The 17,542-nt window shown below is 49.6% G+C and overlaps 1 protein-coding gene and 1 long non-coding RNA gene across 3 annotated transcripts in view; both read right to left on the bottom strand.

The window, feature by feature from the left end:
• Positions 1–4,047: 4,047 nt before the first annotated feature.
• The window catches only part of TMEM241 (transmembrane protein 241), a 157,519-nt gene continuing 144,024 nt past the window's right edge, over positions 4,048–17,542 (bottom strand). The window contains exons 15-16 of one of the 2 annotated variants that reach the window (XR_013408229.1): positions 17,404–17,487; positions 12,287–12,367 (exon numbers count right to left, since the gene is read on the bottom strand). Coding sequence is in view for 1 of the 2 variants with exons in the window: in XM_077975013.1 (XP_077831139.1) it covers positions 4,209–4,212 (4 nt within the window). In the remaining variant the exon portion in view is untranslated. Of the gene's footprint in view, positions 4,213–12,286; positions 12,368–17,403; positions 17,488–17,542 lie in introns of those variants that run through there. The other variant, XM_077975013.1, reaches the window with a different exon arrangement.
• LOC144336428 (uncharacterized) lies at positions 9,962–11,324 on the bottom strand. Its single transcript, XR_013408230.1, has 2 exons — positions 11,207–11,324; positions 9,962–10,222 (listed from the first exon to the last, which is right to left on the bottom strand). It is a non-coding gene; the product is annotated as an uncharacterized LOC144336428 (long non-coding RNA).

The following is a 17,542-nucleotide window of genomic DNA, read 5'->3' as shown; positions in this document are numbered from 1 at the left end:
CTCCTTGCCCTACAGCTCTGCACGTTCCTTGGCTGCTGTCCCTTTAATCAGTGTGTGACTAGGAAATGCAAATTCGTTTTGCTCCAAGGCTAAGCCAAGCATACCTTGGCCAGGCGGTCAGCTGGCAAGGATGGCCACATCACACAAAGAATGGCTCAGGGATTATGAGCTGTCTGAGACTATTCATGTCTCAGCCCCCAAATGTCACAGACAGACTTTGATTCGCTGCCACTTGCAGAGCACAGGCCCTCGTCAGATGTGTCAGGTGTGCTGAGAAGCACCTCCATGTCCTTAACTGCTGCTCTAGACCAAAGGGGTCAGCAGGGCAGGACTGGATTCTGCTACCATGAACCCGAGCACCTATCACAGAGCCTGGTATGCAGAATTCACCAAATGAACACTGGTTGAGTTAAACAAGCCATCGCAAAACTAATTACCCCACTGGGCAGATTGTTCTCTGCAACTGAATCAGCTTTCTGCTCAGCATCTGGGCTAGACCGTTCTTGCATTGCTATAAAGAAATGCTTGGGACTGGGTAATTTACAAAGAAAAGAGGCTTAATTGGCTGACAGTTCTGCAGGTGCCAGAGTCTGCTCAGCTTCTGGAGAAGCCTCAGGGAGCTTTTATTCATGACAGAAGGCAAAGCGGGAACAGGCGCGCTACACAGCAAACCAGGAGCAAGAGGGGTGGGAAGGTGCCACACTTTCTTTCTTTTCTTTTTTTTGAGATGGAGTCTCACCCTGTCACCCAGGCTGGAATGCAGTGGTGCGATCTTGGCTCACTGCAACCTCTGCCTCCCGGGTTCAAGTGATTCTCCTGCCCCAGCCTCCCGAGTAGCTGGGATTACAGGCATGTGCCACTACACCTGGCTAATTTTTGCAGAGACAGGGTTTCACTATGTTGCTCAGGCTGGTCTCGAACTCTTGACCTCATGATCCGCCTGCCTTGGGCTCCCAAAGTGCTGGGATTATAGGCATGAGCCACCGCGCCCAGCTGTCATTTTTTATTTTGAGACAGGGTCTCACTCTATTGCCCAGGTAGAGTGCAGGGGTGTAATCATGGCTTGCTGCAGGCTCTATCGACTCTCCCACCTCAGCCTCCCAAATAGGCTGGGATTACAGGTGCATCAAGCTACGCCCAACTAATTTTTGTATTTTTTGTAGAGATGGGGTTTCACTGTGTTGCTCAGGCTGGTTTCAAACTTGTGGGCTCAAGCGATCCTCCCATCTCAGCCTCCCAAGGTGCTGGGATCACAGGTGTGAGCCATAGTGCCCAGCCTACACTTTTAAATAACCAGATCTCGTGAGGATTCACTCACTATCGTGAGGACAGCACGAAGCCACTCATGAGGGATCCACCCCCATGACCCAAACACCTCCCACCAGGCCACACCTCCAACATCAGGAATTACTTTTCAACATGAAATTTGGGTGGGGATAAATATCCAGCTACATCCGCATCTCACTCAGGGCTGACTCTGCAGATCCCAGCACCCAGGTTTCCTTGCCCTCCAGCTTCTAGTTAGGTTCTGGAAGGAGAGACACTGACCAGAAATCAGAGGGCAGGAGGAGAACAGAAACAGGGGTGTGTGTTCCACAGCCCAGCCTCCACCCCAAACAAGGGGCCCTGCTAGTCCTGGGATCTCGCCACCCCTTCTTGGACAGTTCCTTCACTGAACTCCAATTTCCCTCAGTGCACAAGCCGTCAAGTTCCTGCTGTGGCTTTGGCCAATACACCCAGTTGGCAGAGTAGGAAACGGTATCTCATCAAGTACGGGCAATCTGGGGTTGTCTATAACTACAAAGCGTTCTGGAAACAAGCAGGAGGAATCGTACCCCAAAAGCACCAAGAATGGATGGGAACAATCAAAAATATCACATGGCTCTCCAAAAACAAAACAAAACAAAACAAAAACAAAGGAAAGAAAAAGTTTGGCTCCAATGCCTTGAAGCAGCCCAATGGGCACTTCCCACCAGCCCAGACCCCTACAGCTGCCGTGGCCCCACTGAGACTATGGAGTTCTTGGGAGGTTCTCTTATGAGGGTCATCTGAACAGAAGCTGATCATAAAAGATGACCAAAAAGAAATCTCTCTCCCTGCTGGAGAGGGTGGATGGCACACTCTGCCAGAACCACCTGCTATAAATTATTTTTTAAAAACCGTGGATTCCAGAAAGAGGAAGCAGATCCCCTCTGAGGCTTATCTAGAAGGCCCTGATGAAGCACACATACTGTTCTACGAGTGTCTAAGCCAGATACCATGTTCCCTAAGGCAGCTGCCTTCTCCATGAAATCAATTTTCATTTTTATTTATAAAATAAAAACAAGACACAAATGAGAATCGCTTACTTTCCCCCCTTCTTTCCTGTGTGTGTTGGAGAGAGTGACAGAAGCTGTCTTCAGGGGAAGCCTGGGGCTAGAACATTTTTTGGGGGAAAATATGCAGCCGGAAGGGACCATTTCTCAGAAGCGGCCGCTAGCGAGCCCAGGGGCAGCTGACCCTTAGGAGGGTCAGGCCCTGGAAGGCAGGAACAGGTTCCAGAGCTAGGCAGACCGTGTGGCCTTATGCAAGCCACTGGCCAACCCACGCCTGCTTGGGGTCATAGTACCTCCTATCAGAGGGGCTCTGGAAGATGGCATAGTAAACCCCTGGCCCAGGGCCTGGCATACAGTAGGCACTCAATAGATGGAAACAATTATTATTTTTACCTCCATTGAACTTAATTCTTAGCCAAAAAAAAAAAAATCCTGCTTCATAGAGAAAGAGATTGGAGCACAGGTAGGTGGTGTCTAGGGCCAAATGGGACCATAAAATACATTCAGATTCCATTCCTTTCTTGTCCCCACTGCTCAGGCAGAGTGTCGGGGACAACCCAGGGAATGCAGGAGCTGGGACCGGTGATATTCTTGAAGAGGCACGATGGTCTCTTCAATCAGGCGGCCTCACAGTCCTCGGCCAACAAATGGACTTCAGGTGTTTTTCTGCTTCCTTGAAACCAAATTCCCCCAGGGGCTTACTTGAGCCGCTCAATGGGGTGATTATGAGGCCCCTGTGGCCTTGAGGCTTCCTCGGTGACGACAAGGTCGCCTGGCCAGCTCACCTGGACAGCTGTCCTCAAAGGTGGCCCCTGGAGCCCCCTCAGTGACACTCGTCCTGCAGAGCAACCTGTTGGATTCCCTCCCTCTCCCTCCTCCCCCAGAGAGGCTCCCACGCCGGGGCTCAGGGAGTGACTCCTGGTTCGCTGATGAGGGGCTGGTGGGCTGCCTGGCCTGCTGGTCTGTGTCCCCACCAAGCCTAGGCCCCGCACTCCAGGGCAGAGCATCCAACCAACAGACCACAGAGGTAGAGCTGTGCCCACACTCGCCCGAAACCGCATCTGCGTGGGGCCTGACACAGAAGAAGCTGATTGCGCTGCTGCTGCCCCACAGTGAGTGAGCGCTCTAAACCAGAGCCCAGCTGAAAATGAGGCTGCCCCTGGCTGATGACTTGAGGAACCGGGGGCAGTTTTGTGAGAAGCAATGTGGCCTCACCTCATTCCTGGTCTAAGATTCTGCCACCTTCTTCACTGACACCACCCTTGGTCTCTTCAGGTGTCCAGCGCCCACATGACCTCAGGACACCACTGGAGGTTGCAGGTGAATTTCAGGGTGTCTATAACACACTGCCAAGCCCCACGCCCCTCTCAAGTTCAGCTCAGACTATAGGTTGTGAATAAGAGGAAGGAGCTAGGAAAGAAATCAGAAGCTAAGAACCAAAATCTTTTACCCTCGCACTCAGCCAGGACACAGAGAAGCGAAACCATACCTGACTGCCTACACGAACCTGACTTTGCTCTACCACTGTCTTCATTAGCATTTCATTCCTCTTTGGGACTGTCTCCCAACACACGGTTTGATTATTGACTACAGAAACTTCCCCCATTCCTCAATGCACAGTGTCCACAGATAGTTTGCACTTGAAATGTTGGACCCTCTGCAGTTTCCACCAATCCTAGACTTTCGAATCCTGATGGTTACCCAGTCCTACATCCCACATAGAAAGACTCACCTCAGACCAAACTTCCAATCTGGGAGAGATTCTGCCCTTGTCTTCCCAGCTCTGAAACACTGCCCAAGCTACGTTCTTCTCCATGACACCGGTGAGCCTCAATCCGCCTGGCTTTTTCTTGTCAATGCGTGTGCTGATGACACGAGGAGAGCCAGCTTAGATCAACTGGATGAAGAAAGAAGCCACGTTTTTGTTTTGTTGTCGATTTTAAATGGGAAAGACTTGAGGGTGCTTCAAGCCAGTAGAGACGGAAAAGGTGAAACAGCCAACAGAGAGAGATCCCTGGGTTTCTGAGAAGGCAGGCGTTGGAATCCGAATGCGCAGAATCAGAGGGATAAATGTTAAGTTGAAGAGAAAATACTCCTCAGCTGCAAAAAGAAGGGAAGAGAAGCGCAAACGTGGGCAGGTGTGTGTGGACGACACTGAGACAGTGAATGAGCTCACCTGACAGCTTTCAGTTTCCCTTGAAGAAAGAGGGGAGGCCCGTCTACACGGAGGGAAGAGAAGGGCAAAAACAGAAAGGGAGTTTGAAGAGTAAAAAGTGTTTGGAATAATTGTTGTGGAGACAGGGAAAGTGAACCAGCATGGGAAACTGTAACTTCCCTAGTTACAGAGAGCTGTCTGGGACTGGTGCTTATGAAGGTCTAGAGAATGCAATCGCTCTGTTCTGCGACCTCCTGAATGAATGAGGACTTCTGGGGTGACGACATATTCCACACTCACTTAGATATGGAAGTGCTAATGGATGTTAAAGTCATTTGCCTCACGGTCACATTCCATTTACTCAGACACCGCAAGTCTCCTGCCACCCAGAGCCAGTCACTGTGGAGAGCACTGCTTGTTGATGGTCATAAGGATAACAGTAAGGTTTACTGCTTGTTTACTGTGTGCCTGTATGCTAAGCACCACACGTAATACATACATTACTGTAAGTTTTTTCCATTTAATTGTTTCAACAAACCTTTGAGGGGATTAAATTACCTTTCCATTTTATTTAATTTATTTTTTTGAGACGAGGCCTCACTCTGTTACCCAGGCCAGAGTGCAGTGGCACAATCACAGCTCACTGCAGCCTCAACCTCCTGGGCTCAAGTGATCCTCCTGCCTCAGCCTCCCGAGTAGCTGGGACTACACAGGTACACACCACCACGCCTGGCTAGTTTTAAAATTTTTTGTAGAGACAGAGTCTTACTCTGTTGTGCAGACTGGTCACAAATCCTGGTCTCAAGCAACCCTCCTGCCTCAGCCTCCTGAAAGGCTGGAATTATTGACATGAGCCACGGCTCCCAGCCCTACCTTTCCATGTTACATATGGGAGAGCTGAGGCTCCATGGGCTACTCACCTCCAGCCCAGAACCACGTGCCAGGCTGCTGAGACCTCAGCAGTGGCATCCATGGACTCCCTGATCGAAGGATTGGGAAAGAAAATGGATTATAAAGAGGTAGATAATTCTTGAGAAGAATCAGCTTTGTCACAGAATAAAAGTAAATTCCATGCCTTGGGACAAGGTGGGATGTACGGCCTGGTGCCCCATGGTGGGGAAAGGTGGTCAAATGTTGCCTGAGTTTCCTGCTGGCCTGAAAGTCCCCATCCCTGGCCATCACATACATGCTGGACAGGAGCCTGGTCAGTGGTCCATTCCCTCCCTGCCCCTTCCCCTAGTCCCCACTGGAACACCCACCGTCTCTGAGCCCCCTGGAGGCAGCCTCCCCACTGCCATTGTTGCCCTAGTCCACCGGGCCCCAGGTGCTGTGTCCAGCGCAGGCAGGGCCGGGGCAGCACCGTGTTCTCCATGTGAGGGGAAAGCCCCATTTCCCTCAGTCTCACATCTGATTCCGCGCTCAGCCTCCCCCACGCACTCCCTGGAAAACTCTAACTTAGGCCTGGAGCAGTCCCCTCACCTCAGGCCTTACAAACCTGAGTCCCTGAGGCAGGTGTGGGAGTGTGTGCTTGCGAGTGTGTGCTTGTGTGAGTGTATATGTGTGCGTGTGTGTGCGCTTGTGTGTGTGCTTGTGTGTGTGCTTGTGTATGTGTGTGTCCTTGTGTGTCTGTTTTGTGTGTGTGTGTGCTTGTGCGTGTGTGCTTGTGTGTGCTTGTGAGTGTATGTGTGTGCCTGTGTGTCTGCTTGTGTGTTGTGTGTGAATGTGTGAGTGTGCTTGTGTGCTTGTGTGTATGCTTGTGTGTGTGTGCTTGTGTGTCTGCTTGTTTTGTGAGTGTGTGTGAGTGTGCTTGTGTGAGTGTGTGTGCTTGTGTGTGCTTGTGTCTGCTTGTTTTGTGTGCTTGTTTGTGCTTGTGTGTGTGTGCTTGTGTTTTGTATGTGTGAGTATGCTTGTATGTGCTTGTGTGTGCTTCTGTGTGTGCTTGTGTGTTTTGTGAGTGTGTGAGTGTGCTTGTATGTGCTTGTGTGAGTGTGTGTGCTTGTGTATGTGCTTGTGCGAGTGCTTGTGCGTGTGTGTAGGGTGCAGGGAGGGGCAGCAGAGGGTGGGAACTTCGCAATGTTCTGCCTCCTCCTGTCTCCCTGACCTCACGCACTCACACAACCAGGCTGCCAGCAGACCTTGGGTGCCTGCAGATTTTTCTGGCCCCACAGGACTGGTCTGTTCCAACTTGCCTCAAGCCAGAGTCTCAGCTATTGAAGCAATAATTCTAGGTGCAGCCTTGGACCTGAAACTGGGCAGGCACCTAGAGGTTACTCAAGGACCATGAACCGTGCCCTCCGGGGGTTGGTGAGACAAACCCGAGGTGATCATTCACCCCACCAGCTTCCCCACTGCCTGATGGGATGTGGGGAAAAGAGAGAGAGATCAGACTGTTACTGTGTCTATATAGAAAGAAGTAGACATAAGAGACTCCATTTTGTTCTGTATTTGAGATGCTGTTAATTCGTGACCCTACCCCCAACCTTGTCCTTGCAAGAGACATGTGCTGTGGTGACTCAAGGTTTAACGGATTTGGGGCTGTGCAGGGTGTGCTTTGTTAAACAAGTGCCTGAAGGCATATGCTTGTGAAAAGTCATCACCATTCTCTTAATCTCAAGTACCCAGGGACACATACACTGCCAAAGGTCGCAGGGATCTCTGCCTAGGAAAGCTAGGTATTGTCCAAGGTTTCTCCCCATGTGATAGTATGAAATATGGCCTCGTGGGAAGGGAAAGACCTGATCGTCCCCCAGCCTGACACCCTGAAGGGTCTCTGCTGAGGACTAGTATAAGAGGAAAGAAGGCCTCTTGGCGGTTCAGATAGAGAAAAGCATCTGTCTCCTGCCCATCCCTGGGCAATGGAACATCTCGGTGTAAAACCCAATTGTATTTTTTGTTTACTGAGAAAGGAGAAAACCGCCTTAGGGCTGAAGGTGGGACGTGCTAGTGCAATGCTGTTCTTTATGCACTAAAAAGGTTTATGGAGATGTTTGCCTATGCATATCAAGGCACAGCACTTTTCCTTAAACTTATGTCACAGAGAACTGTATTCATATGTCTTACTGCTGACCTTCTCCCTACAATGATCCTATTATCCTGCCACTTCCTTTTTTCTAGGATGGTAAAGATAATGATCAATAAATACTGAGGAAACTCAGAGACCGGTGCCGGCGCTGCGTGGGTCCTCTGTATGCTGAGCGCCGGTCCCAGGGCCCACTTTTTCTTTCTCTATACTTTGTCTCTGTGTCTCATTTCTTTTCTCAAGTCTCTCGTTCCACCTAACGAGAAACGCCCACAGGTGTGGAGGGGCAGGCCACCCCTTCAACCGGAGGCTGACGGGGCATCGTGAGAACAAGCTGAACTGCAAAGGCAGAGCAGGTAAATGGAGGGGGGCGGGTCCTCACAGCCTCTTCAGGAGCTGAGTCAGAAAGAGTGCTTTGTTTTGTTTTGTTTGGGGACTTGATGTGGAAGAGGGACACCTGTACCCCAAAGCCAAGGTCATGTAGCCCAACTCTACATGGAAGTGGGATGGGGTGTTCTAGAAGGCGCAGCTCTCCTATCCCTGGTGGGCTGCTTTTCAGATGTCTAAAAACAATGCTAGGTAAGAATAAGGGGCTGAGACACCTAAGGACAGATGTCGTGTGACTCCACTGATGTGAGGTTTCTGGAAGAGGCAAATTCATACACACAGGTGGTAGAATGGTGGTGACCAGGGACAGGGAAGGAAGGAACAAGGAGTTAGTGTTCAGTGGGCTGGGGTTTCTGTTGGGGATGATGAAAAGATCCCAGAAATGGATGGTGGTGGCTATACAACACTGTGAACACACTTCATACCACTGAACTGTGTGGCGGTGGTGGCTGTACAACACTGTGAACACGCTTCATACCACTGAACTGTGTGGCGGTGGTGGCTGTACAACACTGTGAACACGCTTCATACCACTGAACTGTGTGGCGGTGGTGGCTGTACAACACTGTGAACACGCTTCATACCACTGAACTGTGTGGCGGTGGTGGCTGTACAACACTGTGAACACGCTTCATACCACTGAACTGTGTGGCGGTGGTGGCTGTACAACACTGTGAACACGCTTCATACCACTGAACTGTGTGGCGGTGGTGGCTGTACAACACTGTGAACACGCTTCATACCACTGAACTGTGTGGTGGTGGTGGCTGTACAACACTGTGAACACGCTTCATACCACTGAACTGTGTGGTGGTGGTGGCTGTACAACACTGTGAACATACTTCATACCACTGAACTGTGCACTTAAAAATGGGGAAAAGGGCACATTTGATGTTATGTGTATTTTACCAGAATTTAAAAAAGAAGGAAAAAAAAAAAAAACCAGAAGAAGAAAGGACTGAGGGGCCTAGAGAGGCTGTGTGGGAGAACAATAGACCCAAGGCAGGGTGGGGCCCCAGCCTGGGGAGGAGGACAGTGTTGTGGTGCTGGTATTTCACAGTTCTTGAGGCCTGCTATTCATAGCTCGGTCCCACCCATGTGCACTTGAAGTTATTTGGAATCTAGGACTTAATTGTTTTCCAGTTGGCACATACCGCCAAGTCAACCCAGGCACTAGCCAGTCCCTGCCCGCCTGCATGCGCATCCTCCCTGCCTCTCCTTGCTGCCTGGTGACTGAGGAGGGACCCACAGAGTCAGCTGCGATCCTGTTCCCCTGCCTCCCCTTGCCAGGAGTGGCAGCCAAAGAGACAGGGCTGTCCCTCACTCATGCCACAGGACTCTGCAGGAGTCACGGAGCTCAGGGCAAGGAGATCTTCAAAAAGTCCTGCTCTGCTTCTGTTACCTTTTCTTCTCCTCTCTACCTGTCATCTAGTGCCATGATAATGCTGCAAACCAAACCACCTCAAATCTTGGTGGTTTAAACTAATAGCCATTTCTTTTTTCTCATGAGCCTAGGATTTGGCTGGGCAGCTCAGTTGGTCTCACCCAGGCTCACCCGTGTGTCTGCAGTCAGCTGAAGGCTGTTAGGATAGTGATACGGTTTGGCTGTGTCCTCACCCAAATCTCATCTTTAATTGTACTCCCATAATTCCCACGTGTTGGGGGAGGGACCCAGTGGGAGATAATTGAATCATGGGGGTGGTCTCCCCCATACTGTTCTTGTGGTAGTGAATAAGTCTCACGAGATCTGATGGTATTATCAGAGGTTTCTGCTTTTACATCTTCCTCATTCTCTCTTTGCCTGCTGCCATCCATGTAATATGGGACTTGCTCCTCTTTGCCTTCTGCCATGATTGTGAGGCTTCTCCAGCCATGTGGAGCTGTAGGTCCAATTAAACCTCTTTCTTTTGTAAATTTTCCAGTCTTGGGTATGTCTTTAGCAGCAGCATGAAAACGGACTAACACAGATGGCCTTGGCTGGGAGGACTTAGCTCTGCTCCACATGGTCTCTCATGCTCCAGCAGGCTAGTCTGGGCTTGTTCTCATGGTGGAAGTTGTCAAAGAAAAACTGCACCAGACAGAGTTAAACAGGTAAGGGAAACTTTATTCAAGACTACTGCAATAGGAGAGAGAGATTAAACTTAACTTTGGATACAACAGAGGTAGCTAGGGATTTCTAGCCAATAGGCAGGGTGAAGGAGTCAATTTATCAAGAGGAACTTGTTAGGCATCAAGACTAGGGGTGATTTTTGCTAAACTGGCTTGGCAGAATTCTTGCTGAACTAGGTTGAGCAGGCCGAGGACAAGGTCTTGGGGCTCTGAGGAGGAGGGCTCAGAGGAGTCTGTCTAAAGTTGGATCAAAGATGGAGTCCTCGTCAAAGCAGAAGTCCAATAGAACATGTGGAATGTACAACACTTCTTAAGGTCTAGACTCCAAAACGGGCAGTACCACTTCTACTGTATTTATTGGCTAAAGCAAGTCACGAGGCTAGCCAAGTCCAAGCAGTGGGGGAATGGCTTCATCACATTGTAAATGGCATGGGCAAAGGGAAGGGATGAAAAATGGGTCTATCTTTCCAATCAATTTCCTACTCTCTTCTTGGGAAGACCCTCTTCCACTGATCAAAACCACTGGGCAGAATGTAGAGCCCCACCTACTCCCCCATCCTGACTTATCTGGTGCCCTGGCTGAGTACAGAAGGCTGAACCCTCCCAGAAGGGGCTGGAAGGGAATTGGAACCCACACAACCTAGGGACTACATGTGCTAATGAGGTTCTCAAGACCAAAAGAAGGCAGAGAGTACAATGGGAGCTTAAGGAACACAAAGGATATAAGTCAGAGACTTGGTCTTTGGAAAAAGCAAAAGTCTGGCTTTCAGAAGTCAGTGTAGTGTCACGCCAGGAGCAGAACAGCAATTTACTAGAAAGTGTAGTCATCAAACTATTCATGGCCATCATTTCCTGGGGGTTATACTCCTATATTTCCTGGGGGCTATAATTACTATAATCCATCATTTCCTAGGGGCTATCATGACTATAAATTAGTAATCAAACTAATAATGGCCATCATGCTGGGCGTGGTGCTAAATTGCTACACATGAAATCATGTCTAATATGATTAAAATAGCCATGGTATTATAACTCCCATTTTTATCATTAAGAAAATTAGGGCTGGGTGTGGTGGCTCATGCCTATAATCCAGCACTTTGGGAGGCCGAGGTGGGAGGATTGCTTGAGCTCAGGAGTTCAAGGCCAACCTGAGTAACATGGTGAGATCTCAACTCTACTAAAATAAATAAAAAAAAATTAGCTGGGTGTGGTGCGGCTTACCTGTGGTCCCAGCTACTCATAGGCTGAGGTGGGAGGATCACTTGAGCCTGGGAGTTTGAGGCTGCAGTGAGCTGTGATTGTGCCACTGCACTCCAGCTTGGGTGACAGAGCAAGACCCTGTCTCAAAAAACAAAAAAAATAAAAATAAAAAATAAAATTAAAATTAAAAAAGAGAAAAGGAGAAAGGGTTGGAGGTAGGTGGTCTGGCTGATCTGGCAGTGCCTTTGTCTCCTCAGAGATTCAGGCCTGTTCAGCTTCTGCTCCACTATCCTTAGACCACAGCTTCCAACTTCAAAGTTGCCTCAAGGACCAAGATGGATGCTAGAACTCTAGCTATCACATCTTCAATCCAGGTGAGAAGCAGGAAGAATATAGAGAAAAGGGCCTCTTCTACCTATCTGAGATTCTTCTAAGGAACTGTCCCCAACATCTCCCCCATCAACTTCTGCTTATATCTCATCAGTCAGAACTTGTTCATATAAACTGCAAGGGCTGCAAGGGATGCTGGGAAAGGCAGTCTGTTAGCTGGATACAAAGCTTCTTAAATAAAATCAGACTTCTGCTACTGAGTGCTATGAGTCCCCTAAAAATATATGCTGGAGTCCTAACTCCCAATATCTCAGAATGTGACCTTATTTGGAGATAAGGTCTTTATGGAGGAAATCAAGTTAAAATGAGGTCCTTAAGGTGGGACCCTAGTCCTTCTAGGAAGGGTAAAATAGGACACAGATACAGGCACATAGAGAAGGAAGATGACATGGAGACACAGGGAGGAAACATCATCTACAAGACAAGGAGACAAGCCTGGAAAGATCCCTCCCTCATAGCCCTCAGAAGGAATCAGCCCTGCTGAAGCCTTGAATTTGGACTTCCAGCCTCCAGAACTGTAGTAATAATAAATGTCTGTTGTTATATAGAGAGACATATATATATAGGTAAAATATATTTAGTATCTCATATGTACATATATATATTCCCCCCCCCCTCCTTAAATACAGGATCTTACTATGTTTGTTGCCCAGGCTGGTCTTGAACTCCTGGGCTCAAGTGATCCTCCCACCTTGGCCTCCTAAAGTGCTGGAATTACAGGTGTGAGTCACTGCGCCCAGGCAATTTCTGTTGTTGAAGTCACCAAGTTTGCAGTTCTTTGTTACGGCAGCCCTAGGAAATGAATCTAGTCAGGAAGAGGAGGGAGTGCATGGTGATAAGCAATGGGCATCTGTGCACAGGGCCCAGAGCCATGCACCAGACCCTGCACTGCAGGCAGCAGGGCTGAGCTTGTGCCTGCAGACGGGCCTTGGCCGGGTTGGGCATGTGTGCATGCAGTGGACTGCACAGGTGGGGACCAAGCCCAGCACCAGCAGACTGCTTTCTGAGACCTCTGTCCATTGGGTCTGCTCCTGCCCTGGGGTGAGGTTATTAACGGGTCTCCACTGTGAGACCAAGGCTGTGGCGGGGTACTGAGGCTGAGGCCGGCAGTTCTCAAGGCCGCTCTCCACTCTGTCCCCTGGTTCCCTTCCTCTTGTCCTGTGTGCACCTGAATCTGTCCTGTCAGAGTGGCTTCCTCTACCAGCCATGTCTGTAATCTTTTGCTGGGACAGAATGCTTCCCTCAAGTGGATATTTCAGAAGTAGTTGCTACACACGTGAACGCGATACAACAATTTTGACTTGGCTGTATCTTCAAGATCTCTGGGAAGAAGAGGACAGCTGCCAAGAGCTAAAAGCTTAAAGTGGGGCCACCTGACAGTGGTGACCACTTTACTCTCCCCTGTCCACCTTCACCACAAAATGGGACCCAAACACTTTATTCCCCAAAGCACAGGCCACAGGCAACACGAGACTGTCATGCATAACAGACTTGACTAAAGGCCTGAGGATAACAGGGCGGTAGCTGAAAAATAAAACTTAAGCCCGGCTACCAGGTTTCTGGAAGTGTTGACTATGCCCCTCCTGTCGCCTGCCTCTGGAGCTCCCTCACCTGTCTCCAGCTTCCAGGGTCCCTTAGTCCCACCCCTAATTTTTCCATGCCCTGAGTGGAGGACTCCCACCCGCCCCTCTCCCCACCCCCAGGTAGGGAAGGCAGCTTTTAATAGAGGTACATGAACCACTTAAAAACCTCAGCCTAACACAAAAGCCCACACATTGCACAATCCCGTGCATATGAAATCTCCAAAACAGGCCAATCCATAGAGATAGAAAGTGGATTTGTGGCTGCCTAGGTCAGTGGAAGGGAGGAGGGTGGGATGACAATGGGTATGGGGTTCTTTTTGAGATGAAGAAAATGTTCTACAATTAGTGATAATGGTTGCAGAATTCTGTGAATATACTAAAAACTACAGAATTTAAAGTATACTGAATTGTACACTTTAAATGGGTACATCTTAGGGCATGTGGATTATATTTCTATGAAGCTATTATTTATTTATTTTACTTCTTTTGAGACAAGATCTCGTTCTGTCACCCAGGATGGAATGCAGTGGCACAAACAGAGCTCACTGCAGCCTTGACCTCCTGGACTTGAGTGATCCTCCCACCTCAGCCTCCCAAATAGCTGGGACCACAGGCATGCACAACCACGCCCAACTAATTGTTTTTAACTTTTAGTAGAGATGGGGTTTCACCAGGTTACCCAGGCTGGCCTCGAACTCCTGAGCTCAAGCAATCTGCCTGCCATGGCCTCCCCAAATGCTGGGATTACGGGAGTGAGCCACCGCGCCTGGACAAAGCTGTTATTTTAAAAGCATCTCTGTGTGTCTAAGACACAGGGTCTCCCTGAGAACAGGGGGGTGTGTTTGCTTCAAGTCTACAATCACAAGAGAGTCACCAGAGCTGTTCCTGCCGGAACCAGAGAGATTGTGCCTCGAGGACAACTCAGCACAATGGGCCTGCAGCCTCCAGCGACGGGAGTGGCTGCCTGGGCCGGTGGTAGAACAGCCCTGCTAGACAAAGCGCAGACACCTGTAACAAAGACCAAAAAAACCTCAGAAAGAACCCCCATTCCTGTTGCATCCAATCTGCATCTGATGAAAGAAGGAATGAGGAAATAAATGAAGGGCTGATTGAAATCACTTTCCAGGATGGTGAGAATGCCTGGGACAGAACCCTGGTTCCATCTCCCACTTAGAGGAGCCCTTTTCACTAACAGCTCCACTTAACTTCTATTTGCCATGCAAATCAACTGGCCCAGGTGAGTGGTGCCTGCATTGACTCCTGAAATCCCAAGGGCTTCCAAGGCTCCCCGAGGCTCAATCAGGGCACAAAGACGCATGTGCAGACTCTTTGCCTTTGCTAATCCTGCAGGCCTTCCACAGAGCAGGAAATCAATGACTCAAATACTCCTTTTGGCTCAGACAACTGCTTAAATGAGACTTTACCCTCGTGGCCAAGGAAGTTGGGTGGCAAGGGAGTTTCTTCAGACTCCGCCCCAGTTGATCCTGGATAGAACCGGCCTAGGTTTATATGCCATTGTTTGTTTTACTTAGGGTAAACCACTGCGAGTCCGGCCACTGAAAATCAGCTGACAGCCGGAGCAAAGATTCGCTTGGCTCACTGGGGAGCGCGGAATGTCTGCCATCCCTGAGATGTTTCCAGAATAGAGGGAGCCTTGCGCAAGCGCCAGAATGGCTTGGCCTCCCCAGCGGTTTGCTGTTGGGTCCAAGGATCCGGAGCTACCTTGCAGGCAGCCAATGCCTGGGCCAAGCACCAGCACCCCGGAGCCCCGAAGTGACGGCTGTCCATGAGGAGCTTGTCTCCTCTGGTTTGTCCACAACCCAGTGACCCCAGGGTAGGGGTGGGCGTGGGGGGCTATGCCCAGAAACAACCTGGCACACGGCGAGGTGAGAGGGAGGGCTGGTTTTGGAAGCCACTTTAGAATCTTGGCCTAGTAATGCAGAATGCATGACCTTGGGGAAGTGTCCTGCCCTGTCAGGGGCTCGCAGGCCTCATCTGTGTGCTGGCCCCTTTAGGGTCATGAGTAGGTAACATACATATAGGAGGCACCTGCACTGTGCATGGTGGGTGCTGTAAATCAAAAATAACATCCTAAGCCCTCCAAGTGACTGAGGGGACCCCAGAGAAACCTGAGAAACTGAATTCCCAGCCATGGCGGGAAAGGAGGTCGAACACGCCTTGTGTTTTTGTTTTTTTTTTTGTTTTTTTTTTTTGAGACGGAGTCTCGCTGTGTCTCCCAGGCTGGAGTGCAGTGGCGTGATCTCGGCTCACTGCAAGCTCCGCCTCCCGGGTTCACGCCATTCTCCTGCCTCAGCCTCCCAAGTAGCTGAGACCACAGGCGCCCGCCACCACGCCCGGCTAGTTTTTTGTATTTTTAGTAGAGACGGGGTTTCACCATGTTAGCCAGGATAGTCTCGATCTCCTGACCTCGTGATCCACCCGCCTCGGCCTCCCAAAGTGCTGGGATTACAGGCTTGAGCCACCGCGCCCGGCCAAACACGCCTTGTTACACCCTCTCCCTTTTGGAATTTAGGTACAACTGACCAGCATTCACATTAAAACAGAGATCACAACATTACCAGAAAGGGGTCCTGATCCAGACCCCAAGAGGGTGCTCTTGGACATCACACAAAAAAGAATTCGGGGCAAGTGCATAAAGTGAAAGCAAGTTTATTAAGAAAGTAAAGGAAGGCTGGGCATGGTGGCTCACACCTGTAACCCCAGCACTTTGGGAGGCCAACGTGGGAGGATTGCTTAAGCTCAGGAGTTGGAGATCAGCCTGAGTGAGACCCTATCCCTACAAAAAAAAAAAAAAAAAAAATTAGCCAGGCATGGTGGTGCATGTCCTAGCTACTCAGGAGGCTGAGGTGGGAGGATCGCTTGAGCTGGGGAGGTTGAGGCTGCAGTGAGCTGAGATTGCACCACTGCACTCTAGCTTGGATAACACAGAGAGACCCAGTCTCAAAAAAAAAAAAAAAAAGAAGAAGAAGAAAAGAAAGTAGGCCGGGCATGGTGACTCACGCCTCTAATCCCAGCACTTTGGGAGGCCGAGGTGGGTGGATCACCTGAGGTTGGGAGTTTGAGTCCAGCCTGACCAATCTGGAGAAACCCCGTCTTTACTAAAAATAGAAAATTAGCCAGGTGTGGTGGCGCATGCCTGCAATCCTAACTACTCGGGAGGCTGAGGCAGGAGAATCACTTGAGCCTGGGAGGCGGAGTTTGCACTGAGCTGAGATTGCGCCATTGCACTCCAGCCTGGGTGACAGAGCAAGACTCTGTCTCAAAAAATAAAAAGGAAAGGAATAAAGGAATGGCTACTCCATAGACAGAGCAGTGGCATGGGCTGCTCAACCGAGTATACTTGTAGTTACTTCTTGATTACATGCTAAACAAAAGGTGGATTATTCATTAGTTTTTCAGGAAAGAGATGGGTAATTCCCCCTGCACTGAAGCTTCCTCCCCTTTGGACCATATAGAGTACCTTCCTGACGTTGCCATTGCATTTGTAAACGGTCACAGTGCTGGTGGGAGTGTGTGTTAGTATGGTAATGCATTATAATTAGAGTCTAACAAGCAGTGAGGACAACCAAAGGTCACTTTCATTGCCACCTTGGTTTTGGTGGGTTTTGGTCGGCTTCTTGACCGCATCCTGTTTTATCAGCAAAGTCCTTGTGACCTGATCTTGTGCTGACCTCCTAACTCATCCTGTGCCTAAGAACACCTGGTCTCCTGGGAATGCAGCCCAGTAGGCTTAAGCTTTATTTTACCATCTATTCTCTCTGAAGGCTGCTTCATCTATACAACAAGAATCTGGACCCCCACAATTCCCCTTACCTTAATGCGAGCATTTCTTTCTACTGACTTGAAGTCTTGGGACGATGCTTAACCCTTTCAACGGGTTGCCAATCGGAAAATCTTTGAATCTACCTATGACCTGTAAGTCCCTGCTCCGAGTTGTCCTGACTTTCCGGTTGAACCAACATACACCTCCCATGTACGGGTTTTTGTTTTTGCCTCTAACATCTGTCTCCCCATCATGTATATAAAACCAAACTATAACCCAACTGCCTTGGGATCACTTTCTCAGGACCCCTTGAGGCTGCTCCCCAAGGCCCAGTCACTCATATGGACTCAGAATAAACCTCTTTAAAACATTTTACAGAGTTTGGTTTTTCCATTAACCACGCTGGCAAATGTTATTTCCCGTCCCTACACTCAATCACACCCTGGGCTGGTGCCACCTACCTTCCGCCTCATTCCTGGAACATGATTGGCCTTCTCCACCTCTGACTTGGTCCCATCTACTCAGCCTTTCTGAACCCGAGCTTCCTGTGGGGGAGGCAGAATGCTGTGAGAGTTAAGAGGCAGGGGATGCGTGGGCAGA

This window comes from Macaca mulatta, chromosome 18 (assembly GCF_049350105.2).
Source record: "Macaca mulatta isolate MMU2019108-1 chromosome 18, T2T-MMU8v2.0, whole genome shotgun sequence".
Taxonomy (NCBI): Eukaryota; Metazoa; Chordata; class Mammalia; order Primates; family Cercopithecidae; genus Macaca; species Macaca mulatta.
This window is presented reverse-complemented; position numbering and strand designations above follow the sequence as displayed.